Source organism: Protopterus annectens, chromosome 3.part0, assembly GCF_019279795.1.
Source record: "Protopterus annectens isolate FY-2018-M chromosome 3.part0, PAN1.0, whole genome shotgun sequence".
Taxonomy (NCBI): domain Eukaryota; kingdom Metazoa; phylum Chordata; order Ceratodontiformes; family Protopteridae; genus Protopterus; species Protopterus annectens.
Window position 1 is genome coordinate 252,751,994 of NC_056731.1, and position 18,477 is coordinate 252,770,470.

An 18,477-nucleotide genomic window follows, 5' to 3' on the forward strand; every position below is an offset into this window, starting at 1 on the left:
TAAACCGAAGAGAGGTCTCAGGACTGAGCCTTGTGGGACACCACTTGTAACCAGTTTGGAGTCTGACATGGCTCCAGCAATTCTAACCATGTGGGTTCTGTCCTTCAGGGGTTTATATTTAAGCTGGTGAGCTTATCTATAATGCCAGAGTTGGGTATTGTATCGAAGGCTTTTGCGAGGTCCAGGTAGGCTGTGTGGACCACCTTCCCCTCGTCAATGGCCTTGGTGACAGTTTCAAAGAAATCAACCAGGTTTAAGAGGCAGGATCTGCCCTTAAAGCCGAACTGGGTAGGATCCAGTGTCTGTAGGTCCCCAATATCTTTATTTATGAGGTCCATGATGATACTTTCCATAGCTTTGCAGACCAAGCTAGTCAGGCTTATGGGGCGATAGTTTCCAGGATCCGTTGAGGCACCACCTTTATGGAGAGGGACCACTGTTGCTGTACGCCACTCTTTGGGCACATATCCCGTAGTAAGGCTGAGATTGAACAGTAGTTTTATGTTTGGGTTTAGCTCTTCTTGGAGTTCATGTAGGACACAGCCCGGGACACAGTCTCGTCCCATTGATGCTGTGTTTTTTGCTTTGGAGAGGGCGGCTCTTACTGAGCATCTGAGATGTCAGGGGGGCAGCACTCTGCTGGGATAGATATTTGCCCTTTTGGTGGGGAAGTTTGCTGAACCGGTCAGCTAGGATGTTGGCAATGTCTGTGGGTTCAGTGTATTTGTCATTTTGGACTAATTCTTAGCATATCTGGGAATTGCCACCCAGGTTCCTAACATAACTAAAGAAAGCCTTGTGATTATCCTTAGTGTCCTGTGCAATTTTTCTCTCGAAGCTGGCCTTAGACGATTTTATGAGTGCCTGTAGTTTTTGCTAATACTGATCAGTGATGCCCTCCCTTTTTGGGATTTTGCTCTATCATTTAGTAGCTTCCTTCTTCTATTGTATAGTTTGTTTATGGCTGGGGTCCACCAGACAGGACGTCTGCCTTTGCAGGATTGGGTCTTGGTTTTATTTGGGATCGCATGATCCATGCATTCCTGAAGGTGTTTATAGAATGAGTTTATAAAGGATTATGCGGTCTGGGCCGTATTTTCCACAGGCCCGGGGGCTTTGAAGGACTCCACCTCGGTTTTGAGGAGTGTGAAATTTGCTTTAGAGAAGTTTTTCACTGTGGTTTTCTGGGCAGGGGGTGGTGTCGGGATGTGAATATCCAGTGAGATTAGTTTATGGTCTGATCTTACCAGTGAGGGATACACTTCTGGTCTGGAGCATAGAGTCCCCATGTTGGTGATGATCAGGTCCAGTATGTTTTCCCCTCTTGTGGGAGTGGTAACAAGTTGTTCCATAGCATTTGAGTTTATAAATTCCAGGAACCTTTGGGCTAGGGTGTTGGAGCTGGAGTAATGCTCCCAGTCCATGTTTGGGTAGTCGCCCAATATAATTGTGTTTGGAGAGACCTTCATATTTTCCAGTGTTCTCAGAAAGGCCGAGTGGGGTTCCTGGGTTTGGGAGGGTGGTCTGTAGCACGCTACAAACTGGAAGGCAGTTTACACCACATATGTTAAAGTATCTGGTTTAAAGCAGCAAGCTCAGGTATGATTCGTTGCTCCATTTTTTACTCTAGAAAGGGTCAGTATGAGAGTCCCAAATACCAATGTGTTAATGCAAATAGCCTGTGCTCTAGCTATACCCTGGATAAAACAAACATTCTCCATGGCCACTGTCAGAAAGCAAAAGGAAGTGTGGACAAATATTTATGGAAAAGGGGAAGAGAGCATGAACCCAAACTTTACCAAAGGGTCCAGAAGATAGAAATTATGGTGGGTGGACTCAAGATTGCAACAGGAATCACAGTCAGACACCCACTATTATAGTAAGCTAACCTGTTCTCTCATACGGTTCACTGTCAGTCAACCTTAGAGGATATACACTAGTCACTACGAACTGGGGATACAAGTACAACAGCATTAAGTTACAACCCCCTTTCAAGACATTATGCAAATCATAGCTCTTTAGAGGTCTGGAAAATGGAGATGGGAGAAGGTGGCTGTCTGCAGAATATCCTGTGAACCAACATAAAAAGGAAAAGCCAATGGCTGTAGCTCGCGTAGAAGTATCAAACAGAATGTGCTACACGTGGATCTCTGATCTGAATTTTTAGTTCTACCCAAACAGTTGCGTAGAGAAGTGGATTTTTTGTTTAACAGACTGATCACTGTTAAGTTATCCACTTATTTCAAGCATGAAGTAAATCAGCAAGCAAGGTATCCTTATCCTTGTGAAACGAATAGCTTTTTACATTAAAGCCTGGAGTTGCTCTTCTCATTGCAATCAAAAAGGGAGTCTTCCAGATATGCAGAAACGGCCGACTCAAAGGGATGCAAAGTCAAATCTTTCAACAAAATCTCAGGCTCAAAACAGGGAAGGATTACTACAGGACCCTCCAGCAGCACATGGGGATGATGGGATACCCTTAGGAGCCATGCTGGCCCCCATTTTTCAAATGTTAAAACAGACCTCTGAAGAGCCAAGACAAGATTTACATTGCATCTTGAAAAGGGGGTGTAACTTGTTTTTACATGCACCCCCACCCCAAAGTGACTAGCTCTGGATGTCCTCCCAAGGTAGACTGCCAGTGGGATAGGGAGACTGCCTTCAGAGGGGTACCACTTTCCCTGAACCATCTTTCCCCTGCAATGCCCCCCTTGCCAACAGAGAAGCTTCCATGGTCACAGTGGTATTATGGCAGCCTTGCAATACCACAGAATATTAGAGAGTCAGAGAATGTGAACCCTGCAAATGTTAGTCAGACTTGCTTGGAATGATACTGGTCGACATCTACTAAATTGTGCACTGCTAGGGTCCACTGCAGTACTCATGCAGGATACAGCAAGTGCACTGCTATAATGTTTAGTAACAATTTGGGGGGAATGATAAAAAGGGGATACAATAGCCTCTGGTTATCTTCTGCACCCATCTGTTAGTGACCGACATCCACGCTTAGGTTGCAGGGATAGGTCCCCCCCCTCCCCCAACTCCCTCCAGAGAACAGCAGCATCCAGGAGTATTGATACAGTCGCAGTGAAGGGACCTTTGAAGCCATGGCTCTGCAGCCCAACTCTGCCTCATGAGCAATGTCCATCATCAGACTTTCCCCCTCTGTTACATTGGGTCATCTCCAGAAGTGTCAGAAGAGAGCCTTTTGGATTGTTTGGAACCATAGTTTTACCCTCTCTCTTTCTGGTTTCTAGAATTGTTTCCAACAGCAGACAAACTGTAGAGAGGCTAACAGACTTCCTTGGACAAATGCATCTGAAGTCTGGTGGTGTGTGCCAAATAGTTTAGCTCCCTCCGAGCAAAGGTAGCTAAAGTGCAAATCCATTTCCTGAACCTGTCCAGTATCCTAAACTCCATTAGAGGGATGGACAGAACTGCTTTCAAGTTACTGCTGTCCACCACCAAAAATACAGAATCTACACCAGGCCACTTGGTCCAATGTTGTTTATCTTTCAGGGAGACAAAAGTATTTAGCTGGCTAATGGGGAACTTGGTTCAGCCACATCCCGCTCCCTCCAAGCACGCTGAGATAAGACCTACCATCTCATTGTCTTTGGGGGAAGGGCGCAAACCACCCAGGTCATAGCCAAGCAGAATCTTAGGGCCTCAAGGAGCAGACATCCTGGGGGTGGGGGGGGGGGGGTCACTTACCTTTGTCTCAAGTTCAAGAATTTCTCAGACATGCTCAAGGGAGAATCTGGGGGACACCCCCCAACCATCAAAACCAGCATCCTCTGGCGGGGGGGGGTCTACATTCCTCCTTTTCCATTATGTTTCCAAGAAGCCCCCCCCCCAAATGTGATGTTCTGACTTGCAAGTTCCCTTGAAGACTGACTCGACTGATTCAGCTGTCGCAAAGCTAAAAAAGGCTAGTCCCATCTCCAGAGGAGTGCTTTCAACAGGTTCAAATGCCAAAGCAGGAGAAAGATCTGTATGGTGCGAATCAAAGCCACCTCAAAAGGCAACCCTCCCATCAGTCAGCTTGGAGGAGAGGCAAACACTGGGGTTTAGCTATCCAGTGTCAAGACAGAGTTGGACCCACCTCGCCTGTATCCATGGCAAAGCTTTAGCTCAGGATCCTTCAAGAGTCTACAGGTAGGATACTGCACCAGAAGATAGCCAGATCTTTAGGTACAGAGTGGACAAGCCCTGGAAGTACTCTGCTCCATAACTCGGGAGTCTGACAAAAGGATCAGAGTAGGAGCCACTATGGCAATAAAACTAGCAGTGGGTGGAGCCAGGAGAAATCCCCCAACTAAATCTGGGTCGAGAGAAATTTCAGGATGCAGGCCATACCTGCAGTGGAAAAGAAAAAGTGGTGGGAGGTGGTCTGGATTTTTTTTTTTTTTTTTTATAAAGAGAAGGTTGGATGAGTAGAAAAGAAAGAAAGCGTCTCAGATCAGAGGAGAGTTGGATCCAATCAGGATCAATTGCTTTTCTCAGAGTACTTTAGTGTGTTCGCTTTAGCAACTGTCTCCCTCAGATTTGTCAGTGGACTTGAGGGAAGGGAAGCTCCAGTAACTGTATGCTGATATTTGGACAATTTTACTGCAGCAGCATCCTTTAAACTTTTCCTCTCTACTTCTTGGGTACCAAAGGATGCATATTCACCACACTGTCCATCAAGTGTGCAGCCTTGCGGCAGTATACATACATCTTGTGGCCATAAGCCATGCATTTTTATCCAGAACATTTAAGTCATACAAAGTCTGGCCTGGCTAATGGGATCACTGGAATAGTTCATTCCATGTCATCACTTGGGCAGTTTACTGGTCTTGAAAGTCCATTTTACTTTTTCCAACAAACAAAATAACCCAACTTTCGACCAAGAGCACACAACTTCCTTCACAAATTGAGGATGAACCCCAAACTGTTTACTACAGGTATTCGTGCCCCCTATTTCCTCCAAGGATTGCACTCTGCTGAAACAGATGCCTATGATTCTGCAGTATACCACATCAGTGAGGCTAGGTTCTTGGTAAATATTCTAGGTACTTCAAAGATCAAAACAGCAAGAATACAAGGTAAAACCCCCTTGCTACAGAACTCGTGTATACACTATTAAAGAAAACATTAAATAAATAATTCTTTGGCAGAACATTGGTTTCCAAGGTTCTTGGTTAGGGCATTGGAGACATTTAGCTCTCCCAAGCTATTCCAGCTTGAGACTCAGCTGAAGTGTCAATTGCCTGTAGTAGAGACTTCTCTGGCACACCCAATCTGTTCTCAGGAACCAAGCATCTTGCACAATGCACTTGTGTGGTTGTTAGCATGTCTGTTCAAACTCTCTGCCATATAGATTTTAAAGTTACATGGGTAACCTTCAACAGACTTTCTCCAGAGCCTGTTCACCAAGCCTCCATGGGCTTGCCTATAGGTGCCCCCCCCCCCTCGTACGTACTACATGACTGTAGTGTTAAGTCACAGGTCTCGAGAAAATCTTAATGGTTCTGTTCACTCAGATAAACGTAGCAGACAGGCCAGTATGTACTTCAGTACCCTCCACAACCCTTTTAGGGACTGTGCCCAAATGAGGCAATCAGGGAGCAAAGTGTGGATGCCTCTGTTGGTGCAGTGAATTATGACTGAAGCCATTTAAGACCTCTGGGTGTAGTGAAGTTCAAAACATGGAGATAATGGCAACTAATCACCCCACAGCACAACCCTCAGGTAATAGTACACAGAAAGAGGCTCACCCATTTCCAAATGCACAAGTAACACCAGCCCCAAACCCATGAAGGAAAATAGCCAGTCAATTCACAAAATTACACATCAAGCACAATCTACAAGCAGTCTTCTAATCATTAGTCATTTACACTCAAAACAGTTGCTACATACCTTGGTTAGCCATGGTCTTTCAGAGCGAGAGTCTACAATCTGTGGGTGAAAAAGCAGGACATTAGGGTGAAAGATCACTACACAAAATGTTAATACAATAAAGACTTCCTTTTAATAGCACAAAAAATGGAGCACAATTTTAAATGCACTGTGTTTTCTAAGTCTCTCTTTAAATTGCCTATGCTACCCTTCCATTTTCAACACATGTACCCTACCAATAGTTCTGCCACTTCAAAAAAATTCTAGGAGTGAAAATTCAGTTTAAAAATTTCTATACATTAAGTGGAAAACTAGTAATCAACTGGTGTTCATTACAATTAGTTAAGGGATGAGAATAATCCACATTTGCAGAAACACTCCCATTACATTCAGCAACCTTCCAAATTCCCTGTCACCCAAATAATGGGCATTTAAACACCAAATACCACCATAAACATGCAAAAGAATGTTACAGGTCATTACAACACTGCTGAATCTGAGAATCCATTCTTGTTGGGGACATTAACACCCCCTGGTGTTGGGACAAACATGTCCCAAGCTGCATATACCAAGTGCTGCCTTCAAACACTCCAGCAGCCAACTATCCTATAAACAGAATTCTTGTTCAAATCAAAAAAGGTCTTCTACTTTTCAAGTTCATTGTTGGCCAAGTGTCTTGCTGCCAGACTTTCATAGTTCAAACATTACAAGTACACATTTACATCAAATAATGAAAACCGCTCAGACTGCAAAGACAATATCCTTCAATGCAGTCTCATGTGGGTGTATCTCTGGAACATAATGGTCACCATGGTACCAAAGTGAGCACATGCTGGGCATGAACCCTAGAGCCAGGCTTTGCACATATTAAAGCCAAAGCAGCTTTGCACAGGTACTGTCTGTACTTTAACAGCACAAAATTTCAGGCACAGGCAACATTCTTCTAGCCTGTCAGAGTCATTTCCATAAGCATCCAAATAGTTGCTAATGTCTCCTAGAACCAGTTTGTACAGGGATGAGATGTGTACTATCTGCTACACAAGTTGTCAGATTCTCTATTACACTTTGATTACCTTAAGCTTTCCTAGAGGTAGCAATTTCTAAGCCTACACCTGAAGGTCTCCCCTTAGTACTGTAGATACTATACAAGTACAGATTTTTTTTCTTCATCTTTCACAACTTTAATCTTCTTTCACTGATGCCCTTGGTAAATTGGAAAGAATTTTTTTTTTTTTACAATGTTTCCATTTATTAAATACTCTAGTTTGGGTCTAAGGTTATTTCCGGTTTCCTGGACTTGGTTAATAAGGCTGTAAAGATTAACTAGTTGGTACAATTAAAAATCCTCAAAGCTGAAGCTACCCATGTACCAAACCTTGAATTTTTCTGCACTGCCAATGCCTCTGCAAAGTAAATGGTTACTATTTTTCCAATTTATATCCTAACATGACCTGAAGGAGGCTGCCATGGCTAGCATTGTTTTACAGTCAATAACTTCACCTTCCTGATGTCACAATAGAGGGACAGAAATCCTTAAGAGTTTCACTTAGTTTAAAACATTGCTGCGACTGCCATCAATCCACATTTTTTTTAATTAGTGCGCTTCTTTTGATTTTCAGAGGCCATCTCCGTTGCAGCATTTTAAGGTACATTTAAATGACAGGCTTGAAAATGTAGCAGTTAACTGTTAAACTGTAGTTCAGTGCTAAAGTGTGAGAAATCTGAACCCTGCGATTTCTACGTGTTACCTGGGCCGAGATGGTTTGCGTTTTTTTCCAGAGTTTTAAAGTACTGTAGCTAGAATTAAAGTCTTTGATGTTAAATTAGTTTTTTCTTTGTGGCACTGAGTTTTATTAAAAGGGAAAGATGTTTAAAATTTCTGCTTTTCGGCATTTTCCGGCTTGCTAAAGTTGATATCTGTATTAGAAACAGTATTTAGAACACATCTAGAGCCCGTTTACTGAATTTCCTGTGTCGCACTCAATTTAAAATAGTTTTTTTCTTAAAATTGCATTTTACCTGACTCTGGCCTAGCACTTGTGTGGGGTCATTTATTGCACTGTTCTGACTAGTTTGCTACTTGTGTATCTCTGCTACCTTTAAACTAAAACAAACAAAAAATAAATAAATCTGTTTTTTTCCCCACTTTCTGAAATTTAAAGTTGAGTTACAGATTTGCTGTTCTGAACTGTTTGTAAGTTTCTTGGAGGCCAGTGCTTGCTTGGGCTAAAGTCTCTGTGTTCATCAGTGGCAGTGATTAACACTGAACAGCCTGCCTCTGTAGGAGTGGTTACTGCCTGGAAACATTTTGGGCCAATTCCCAGCTCTTTCAAGTTCCCTGCCTTAAAACCCCGCTTTTGCGCAGCATCAGCCAGCGCCGCTTAAATGGGTTTAAAGTATTCCCGGCTCCACAAAGTCTGCTCTTCACTTTTTCCCTTAGAACTGTTCTAAATCTCAAAGTAAGCACTATTTTCATTCTAAAGCCCTGCACTTGATCTTATAAGTAAACACCAATTAAAGCACTACACCCTCTTATACTCCTTATAAGTACTTGGCTCCCTATTGGTCCTTTCTGATTAGTCAAAAAACTGTTCCTTATACTGTTCTGGCATGTCCAAATAGTCTGTTTTGGGTTTACTCTCCAGTCCAGCTGGTGAATCTGGGTATCTTGAGGCAATGTTACAACTGCCTTATGTACACTGACCACCCTCTCCTCCTCCCATCAAACAATACATGTGAGAGATGCAACTATATAGCCAAACTGGAGGCTGAGCTCTCTCAACCCAGCAATGGCAGTCAGGAGAAGGTAACCACACACACACACCACTATTCCAGTCTCACATAGACCTATCACATCAGCAAACCAAACAAACATACTCAGAGGCTCTAAATATAAATCTGTCAAAGCAGACATCCAAGCAACCACTACCCCGCAACAATAGCCATGCATCACATATGTCACAAAGTCAGTGTGCCACACAGCCACAGCCCTTAAGGCTAAACACACAACACGCTTGTAATAGGGGACTCTGTCAGACACACTGACGTCCCTCACCAGACTGAACAAAGAAGGTCACTAAGCTGCCTGTCGGGTGCCAGGATCCCCCACAACACAAGCACTCAGGTCACTCCAAAGCAAGTACAAATATGACTCAGTCATTGTCCATGCTGGTGTGAATGACCCGAGACGTACCTCCCTAGACTACATGGAGACAGGAGCTCTCTGATCATGTAGCCCAGACCAGTATGACCCTGACCTTCAGTAGCATCTTGCCCTCACCAAGAATGCCGCCACAGTATAATGACAAAATCAGTTTTAACAATTGGCTAAAGTATTGGTGTTATTCTAAGGTGATTCAGTGCCTGTCAGCCTGGAATGACATGCTTGACAAGCCATGTTGCTTCGCTAGGGACGGCTTGCACCTGTCACCCATGGGCTTTCGAATACTGGCTAAGGCTCTTGCCAACCCCAGATATGCTCTGAGTTGGTACAAAATGACAAAAAAATACACTGATCCCACAGACATTGCCAATATCCTGGCAGACAAGTTCAGTGCAAACCCCCCCCTTCCCCCCAAAAGACCAAATGTCTATACCAACAGAATGTAGCCTCCCTGACATCACAAATGCACAGGTGAGAGCTGCCCTCTCCAAAGCAAAAAACACAGCATCAATGGGACCAGACGGTGTCCCGGGCTGAGTCTTACACGAGCTCAAAGAACTAAACCCTCACAAAGTCACTGTTCAATCTCGGCCTTGCTACAGGATATGGACCCAAGGAATGGCGTACAGCAACAGTGGTCCCGCTCCACAAAGGTGGTGCCACAACAGACACAGGAAACTATCGCCCTACAAGCCTGACTAGTCTCGTCTGCAAAGCTATGGAGTGTATCATCATGCAACTCAAACAAGGACATTGGTAACCTCCAGACACTGGATCCCACCCAATTCGGCTTTAAGGGCAGATCTTGCCTCTTGAACCTGGTCGACGTCTTTGAAACAGTTACCAAGGCCATAGATGAAGGGAAGGTAGTCCACACTGCCTACCTGGACCTCGCAAAAGCCTTTGACACAATACCCCACTCGGGCATCATAAATAAGCTCACCAGCTTGAATATCAAACCCTATGTCACAAGATGGGTTGCAAACTGGCTCAGGGATAGAACCCACATGGTCAGTATTGCAGGTGCCACATCAGACTCCAAACCAGTTACAAGTGGCATCCCACAAGGCTCAGTCCTGGGACCTCTTGTTCGGTATACACTTCTCTGAGGTACAGGCCAATACGGAAGGACTATGGCTGACAAAGTTCGCAGATGACTGCAAGCTGGGCGCCATAATAGACTCTCCAGCTGACAAGCATCCTCCAAAAGGGTCTCACAGACTGATAACTGGTGCCAGAGCCATGACCTTAAGCTAAATGCCAAAAAGTGCATAGTCATCCCCTTCGGGAAAAACAAAGTGCCCACAAATTACCACATAGGTGGTAATACATTAAGTACGGAAGTAGTAATTAGGGATTTGGGGACCCAAGTAGAAAGAAACCTCTCTTGACGATCACGTTGCCAGAGTGGTTAGAAAGACCTTCTATATAGCCCACCTTATCACGAAAGGGTTCACATCTAGAACAAGAGAGGTTATTGTGCCCCTCTACTCATCAGGCCCATAACTGAATACAATGCCCCATTTGGGATGTACCTTACCAGACACTTGCAGCAACTGGAGAGGCCCCAAAAGCACCTCACCAAGAGGATCAAGGGACTCAAACAGATGCCCTATGCAGTTTGGCTAAAGAAACTCCAGCTCACCCATTTTCAAGTCACATGCACAACACTTCAGATGAAAAAAAAAAGTATAGATCTAAAAGATGCAATCTAAAACAAGCACAGGCTGAGGACAGGGTCCTCATACACCCTGACTGCAACCTAGAATTTCACCTGACAAGTAACATACAGCAAATAGAAATGTCCTATTTGTACACCATTCAGCTATCCATATTACCAAGATTACTTCATTACTCAGTTTTATTTACCATCTAGTGTTGTGTATGATCCTTCTAAAAGCTGAAGGATATACAAATTGGATCACAATCTTTAGAGCATCATGTTACAAGTGGTTTAAACATCCATTTCAAACATATTCATGTTGACATATGGCTTTACACGCTATCTTTTCCAAATCTAAAAAAACTTATCCAACACAACCATAGCCATTACTCTTCCATAATGCAGCACACTTCACACCCTTAGGGGTCTGACTTGCATTTGTTCTATTCCCCTTCAAGTGCTGGACTTCAGTCTTGAGGCTATCTTCTCAAACTTGAATGAGGTAGTAAATATATGCAGAGCGTGGAGTCCATTGATTATGCTCCAATACCTAGAAAGATACTGGTTAAAAGCTTCTACAGTACAAGACTGGATCTTCACTGTTAAGAACCCCTGTTTCATCCGTTAAGATCAGGTATTGCAGTTGTTGCGTCTTTCGGCTTTTTCCCGGCTAGGGGTCACCACAGCGGAACTCCATTCTGCTAATGATTGGCAGTAGATTTTTACGTGCAGAGTTGCCAGCTCCGACGCACAACCTTCAACGAAGGTACGCCCATTCACGCACGTCTCCACACAGAAGACGCTCTAGCTGAGAATCGAACAGGACGTCTTACTGTGAGGCGACAATGCTACCGCAGCACCACCACCGCAGTAAGATCAGGTATTGTAGTAAGTACTAAAAAATGCCAGTACTGGCTAGCAAAAGTGTGTTAGAAGTAAACAGATTTGTTTCTGCCTGCTGTTTGACCAGACAATGTATTCCCAACTTTCTGTAACAAGTGTCTCATACTGACAGTACTTGCCAAGTGCTTTGAAAGCTGGCAAAACTCTTTTGCATCTAGGAGAACATGGTGCAGATCAAGCTCTGTGCGCTAAAGAACTGAGATTGGATCCATGATCTTAACCCATGTGTGTGACAGGAATGCCAAGATTCACCTCTAGAGCTTCCATCTCTAGGTAAACATTTTGGCATCCACGTCTTGAACACAAGCCTGCTAGGATAAGCAACCTGTTCACAATACTGGTTCTGTTCCCTCAATTTTAACAATCTGCAGTAATATTTGTTAGAGGATATGTTGCAAACACTGAATCAATATTTCAGTCTCTTTCTGGGAATATTAACTTCTCAGCCACTATTTTCCCCTTCCAGAGTTTCATGCAATAAATATGAATCCCTCTAGGGCATCAGCCCTTTACAATGGTGTCTACACAAATTCTCATACAGGGTGTTCAAGGTCAGCTACAAATCTAGAATACTGGTATCAAACATGTAATCAACTGAACTCTGTCTTTAATCCCAGTCATAACTCAACCACCCAATTTTGTTACAATGTTACAGTAATCTAATTTTTATCCATGTTTCAAACAGTCTTGTGAATGAAGCAAAGTTTGCCAATAGCACAGACGCACTTTGCAATCTCAAAGTGGCTATATTCTGGACCTGGCAAAAATTTGTGTCAAATATTGCAATATATTTGCTGCAAAAATCTGTCTTGGCAAGTGGAATCCATTCCATCTAAAAACATGCGCCCAGAGTTAGGCTTGGATGTTTTACACATTCCCAAGTGGCCACTTTTTCACGTAGGCATTTATCCAAAAAACACATTCACACCTACTGAACACTCCCTTCAGTGTGCGATTTGTATAAATAAATCCTTATACTTGTACAAGCTATGCAAAGACTGACCCAAGTTCTCTAACAAGCCCTTGAAGAAGGCATCTGTTTTTATTCACTTTTGTACCAAAATGGACAGAATGTCTTAAAGTATGGAAGTATGGAGTTAAGGCCCTACTCACATCCCACTTTTGTAGGAAAGATGCGCTTGCCAGGAGCAAGAGATACTCCATTACTAGCATATTTCTGACCACATCTGAAGAATCTCCCACTTCTAATTTAGTAATGGCCATTTTATCAACTGTTGAAATGGGCTGGGGAAAGTGTTTCTCATCGGAAGCATACTATTCTTTGTACATCCACAGCTATTGCCATGTCAACTTCAGTCTTAATGTTACTCCGTTGGAAAAAAATTTCTCTGTAGATTTGAGTGTAGCAAACTGTTCAGGTCACAAAACAGAATCCTTATTAGCATATATATTCTTTATGTATTGTACATTATTTGTTGCATTCTTTCCTCTCTGTATAGGTTCGTAGGATACTAGGCCATTAGCCTGAAGGCCCTTATAAGCCTAGCCAAGAATTTCACCCATGTTCCCACAAAGGCAGCAACCATGTCCCCCATACAGCAGGGACACATGGGATCACAGGTGTATTTTCCATTTCCCATCCAGTCATCCAGGTTCCTCAGAGAGAACTAGAGGTACTCTGACATGGAGAGGGAATATATTCTATAGATGGGGGGCTAGGTTGAGGCCTTGCGTGTGGGTTGCGAAAGTGAAGTTTGACTTGCGGATATGCAGCAACTCCATCAAGGCTGGGTCTGAGATGGCCTTGTATGCCAGACACAGGTCACATCTGAGCAGTTTGTTTTTCTTTCGGCTTTTCCCGGTTAGGGGTCGCCGCAGCAGAACTCTGGTCCACGAATGACTGGCAGTTGATTTTTTTATGGTGCCGATGTGCCAGACTGACACCCAACCTTCAACGAAGGCATGCCCATTTGCGCATGTCTTTTGAACACACTACTGCAGGGAGGACATGCAGACCACACAGAAGGCACTCAATCGAACGGGAGAACCTCTTGCTGTGAGGTGACAAGGCTACCACTGCACCAGGCTTCTACATCTGAGCAGTCTGTACAAGGCTAAAAGCCCTGTCCCTCTACTCAGTCTCTGTATAGGATAGGTGTTGGATACCCTGGATTTTCCTGGTCAGGAACCTCTGTGGTCTCTCCAGCCACTGCCTGTGCTTGGCAAGGTGTATGCAGATGGGGGCACTGTACTCAATGGGCGATAAGGGAGGAGTACAAGGATGTTATGACCTTGTTCCTGGATGAAATATCCCTATTTATGGAGGTGGGCCATGTAGAAAACCCAGCTCAAATACACTTGTATCCTGAACTTGAAAGTTACTCACTGGTGACTATGGTTAATGAGAGTTGAAGGATCCGACAGTGGGCACTTCCTTTACTAAATGTGTTCTACTTGCACTTTGTCCAATGTCTAATCAGCTCAATCATTAATATATGCAACTGCTTCCCAAGCAGTGCCAATTGCTTTAACAGATCTAATGGAATATAACCACAATTTCATGCAGAAATTGTAAGGGAGGGGAACTGAAACCAAAATGTGAAATGGAAGCTCAGAACAGAGGACTATGTACACACTGGTTTACATAGTTCACTGAAAAAATGGGAGACAAATGAAGGATCTGTAAAGCAGAACAGTTGCACATCTTGTTGCAGAATGCAATTCAAATCACTGCAGAGGACCCGTATACAGGAAGGCACAATAATGTGACAGATTGTTGCCCTGGGGATTGTGCAACCACCACAATACAGAAACAGCTGAGCAGCACTGGAAATATGAACCATAAAACATGAACATTTATATTAAATGGGATTACTCATTACATCAACAGTTCAAAGAGAGAAAAAAAAACAGATTCTCCGTGGAGAGCACCAATTGTGAAATTGTTACGCCCAGTGATTAATATCTTGCATAGAGTCAATATCAGTGCTTGTGAGCAGACATTAGCAATGCAGAAGACATACTCCGTTCCAACAGCAGTAGGCGGAGCAACAAGTTTAATAAGACAGTAATACTTAAATATGCTACCAATAGATAAAAACCCTGTACAAGTTACAGGAAGCAGCAATTCTGGACACTGCAGGCGCCAATATTCTTTGCTAACAGACTGGCATTAGAAACCCAAACCACTTAGAAATTAATTGGGAGAAGCCAATCATGAAGGCTAGATCTTCACAGCCATGTTCTACTCGCTTCACATCCCTCCTTGGTATTCTGCCACAAGAGGGAGGACCATGAATTTATGAATGAAGACAGCAAGAACCAATTTCATTGTTTGAGTCATGGCACTCAGTAAAAAAGTACTGTGAAGCCAGTGGGGAGAGATGACAAAAGGGGATTAAAACCATCACAGCCTTCAAAAATGCCAGAGTCTAAGCATGTGGCCATAGTAGCATTCTGTAGCCACAGCACCCCCCACATCTTTGCAGTGAAGCTGCCGAAACAAACAATTCACCTCTCCAAACAATGGAGACTGCAACATTTAAGGTCAGCTGACCCCATGGTTTGAAAGTAATTTGGCACGAATATCCAAGGATCCTGCTGAATTTGTCCACAAGCAAAACAGAGCCTGCTGGTCGGAAATGCCCCAAATGTCATCTCCCTGCATGGGGTGGGTAAATGGCAGTGTGATGTAGCAATACTGATCCACGCTACTACCTCTACCCCACTTTTCATACGGAGTAAAAACCCCCTTCCATAAAAATACCTACCAAAGCAGATATTTTTAATGCACCTGGAGGTCTTATCTTTACAAAATTGTTAAAGCTTCAAATGGTTTGGTTTACCTCAGGTGATGTGAAAGACGAGAAACCAACCAGAAAGCAGAGCAGCAATGCATCATACCAAAATAGGTCTACAGTTCCAGGAGATCTTTAGCATATTACTACTAAACCAAGGAAAAAAAAAAAAAAAAAAAAAAAACCTCTGCTACCCAAAAGATCCAAAAAATGGTCAATTTTCCACACATGCACTCCCCACCTAGAGAACATGGCCCAAAGGCTTGCTTATTAGCAGGCAAGTCTGGCTTCAAAGTCTACAAAAATGGTGGCTTCAAACAGCAAAAAAAAAAAAAAAAAAACAAAACAAAACTTGGGAACTCGTCAACCCACAGTAGCACTAGTGTAGTCTTGAATATCTTAGAAGTGCAGACACCATTAGACATGTGGTCAAACTGGAATTTAAATTTACCTGGAGTGCCAGCACATGGCAATGTTTGATCAGGCAGAGGACTGCTGGTTGCCACAAGAGAGCCCATGTTTTATAGCTTACCATAGGAGATGCTCTGAACTAATGATCTGACGTTTCAGACAAAAAAATATGTACACAACTGCCCTTGAAACGCAAACTTTAGTAGGCAACCCAACAAACTGCCAATTAAGCAGCTATGTTCCTTCAAGCCAAGCAAGCAGTTGCGTTTCTCTTCAAGACAGAAGCATAAAGCACCCCTCAAGGCTATATGGAAGATGCGCCGATCTTTGCCTGCTAAACAGCAAACCTCCCTTTCAAAGGGGCAAAAATAAAAGCAAGCCTTACTGCAATAAGACCCACTGCAGTATTTTGTCAAATGAAGCCACCTGTGGCCTAGCACATTCAATAGCATTTCCATCTGCAGAGACTTCAAATTCCCTTCTACGCACTGTAACAGACACAACTATGGAAAATCTACTTTGTTTTCCATGCTCATGAGACCAAGGTAGAGCAGCAACTCACCAGTGGAGTAGGCCAGCCAATTCCAACCTCACATCACAAAACATTCCAATTTTCTAGGACCGCTTCAAAACTGCCAAACTAGTCTGAAAGATGGACAAGCTATGTACAAACACAAAACATACAACATATTAAAATAAGTTGCCTCTGCTCATATCTTGCCTAAAGGTTAGTCTTCTCAAAACATGAAACGGCTCCTTTTAGAAAGCACATTTCAGACATAGGAGGTAGTTCAACATACATCTCAGAACAAATAAAATTGCTACGATAAAATGTATTGACACGTACTCAAACTAGCAACACCTATCTAGACAAACAGCTGGATGAGAACAACTTTCAGACTGCGATATTCCTCACCAATTAGAACCACTTACACAAAGTAAAATGTCAACTCATTTGCGATTGTTTTACACAATCGCAATTAGTGACAGATGTGATAGTACCACAGCAGGTGTCACTCATCCACCGAATGCCATTGCACCAAATTACAGCAATTTCAACTATGTACACCCTCAGCTGGGCAAAACAAAAAGTACAGTTGTGTACCTACTATAAATGTAGATGTTAGAGTGTATTCAATGTTGCAGTCATTACACTTGGGTTATTCCTGCTGGCAGGCTACCCGCAGTCAGCCTGAATTCCAAAGTCTAGGTCCGGCATCTGTTGCTGTCGCCTCTTCCCTGACGTTAGTGCACCAGGGGTATAAAAGATGCAGCAGATGCAATTTTCTTCAGTTTTTTCTTGCCCCAGATGTCAGGTGCCCCCAAAATGGTACGCTAAAAAATTATGCCAATAAGTATGCATGCAAAAACAAACATTTCCTTCATCTACAAGCAAATACACCACATAGGTTGTATAGGATAGAGAAGTACAGATAAGCCCAAAAGAAAAGGGGGATGGTGGGTAACCTGGACTGCAACAGTGAATACACTCGGAACATCTACATTTATGGTAGGTACACAACTGTACTATGCTCATCGTGTTTCACTGTTGGTAATTACACTTGTGTTGAATCCCAAAGTTGAGGTAGGGTGGCTGGGTCTAAATAGGATTAGGCGAGGCTATAAGGCCCTGCAAAACTGCAGTGGCAAAGCCTTCTCTGGCTTTAGAGTAGAGGGGTAAATGGTAGTGCTTGGTGAAAGCGTGCACTAAACTCCAAGTTGCAGCCTCTAAAATGTCTTTGGTTGGTACCCCTCTGAGGAAGGCTGCTCAAGTGGCTGCTGCTCTGGTAGCATGTGGCCTAATGTCCTTAGGAATTGATTTGCCATGTTGTGAATAACAGAATCGAATGCAGTGGCCTATCCATTTCGAAATAGTCTGCTTTGAGATAGGCTTTCCTTGTGATCCTGCAGCATATGCCACTAAAAGTTGCTCAGTGCAGCATATGCCACTAAAAGTTGCTCAGTCTTTCTGAAAGCTTTAGTTCTGTCCAAGTAGAAGCGCAACTGTGTATGTCTAAAGAATGCAGGAGTCTCTCACCCTTATTCTGTGGGCTTGGATAAAAAGTAGGCAAACGAATGGTTTGGTTAAGGGCCACAATGGACACTACCTTAGGCATAAATGTAGGGTTAGTCCTCAGAGAAACCCTGTCTGGATGGAAAATGATGAAAGGTTCCACAGCCATGAGAGCCTGCAACTCAAACAGGTCTTGCAGAGGTTATTGTTAGGAGCAAAGCTGTTTTCCAAGATAAGAACTTCATTTCAGCTGTATTAGCTGGCTCAAAAGGCGGAAGTGCAAGTTTCTCAAGACATAATTGAGGTCCCATGTAGGTATTAGTGCTCTCCTTGGAGGTCTTGTGTTTTTGACCCCTCTGAGGTACTGTCTTAGCAATGGGTGAGAAAAAATAGGTGGTTCCGTATTGTAATGAGCTGAAATGGCAGAGGCATGGATTTTAATTGAGAAGGATAGGCCTTTGTCCAGCATCTCAGCTAGGTATTGTAAAAATCTGAGGAATATTTGATACAAAAAACATGTCAATTCATTGTGCCTGGTTCCAAGCACAGAATCTCTTCCATTTTTCTGCATAACATTTCCTGGTACTTGGCCTCCAAAATAACACCCATCACCGTTTTAGAGAGAGGTGTGTTCTGAATGGCTACATTATTCACCATGTTGCCAGATTTAGGGTCCTGAGTTGGC

At 43.3% G+C, this 18,477-nt stretch overlaps 1 protein-coding gene across 3 annotated transcripts in view; it reads right to left on the minus strand.

The window, feature by feature from the left end:
* The window catches only part of CTNNB1 (catenin beta 1), a 756,935-nt gene that overhangs the window by 703,112 nt on the left and 35,346 nt on the right, over positions 1-18,477 (minus strand). For all 3 annotated transcript variants that reach the window (XM_044064737.1, XM_044064734.1, XM_044064735.1), the window contains exon 2: positions 5,902-5,940. In XM_044064737.1, coding sequence (XP_043920672.1) covers positions 5,902-5,914 — 13 coding nt within the window. In that variant the 5' untranslated portion in view covers positions 5,915-5,940. The remainder of the gene's footprint in view (positions 1-5,901; positions 5,941-18,477) is intronic.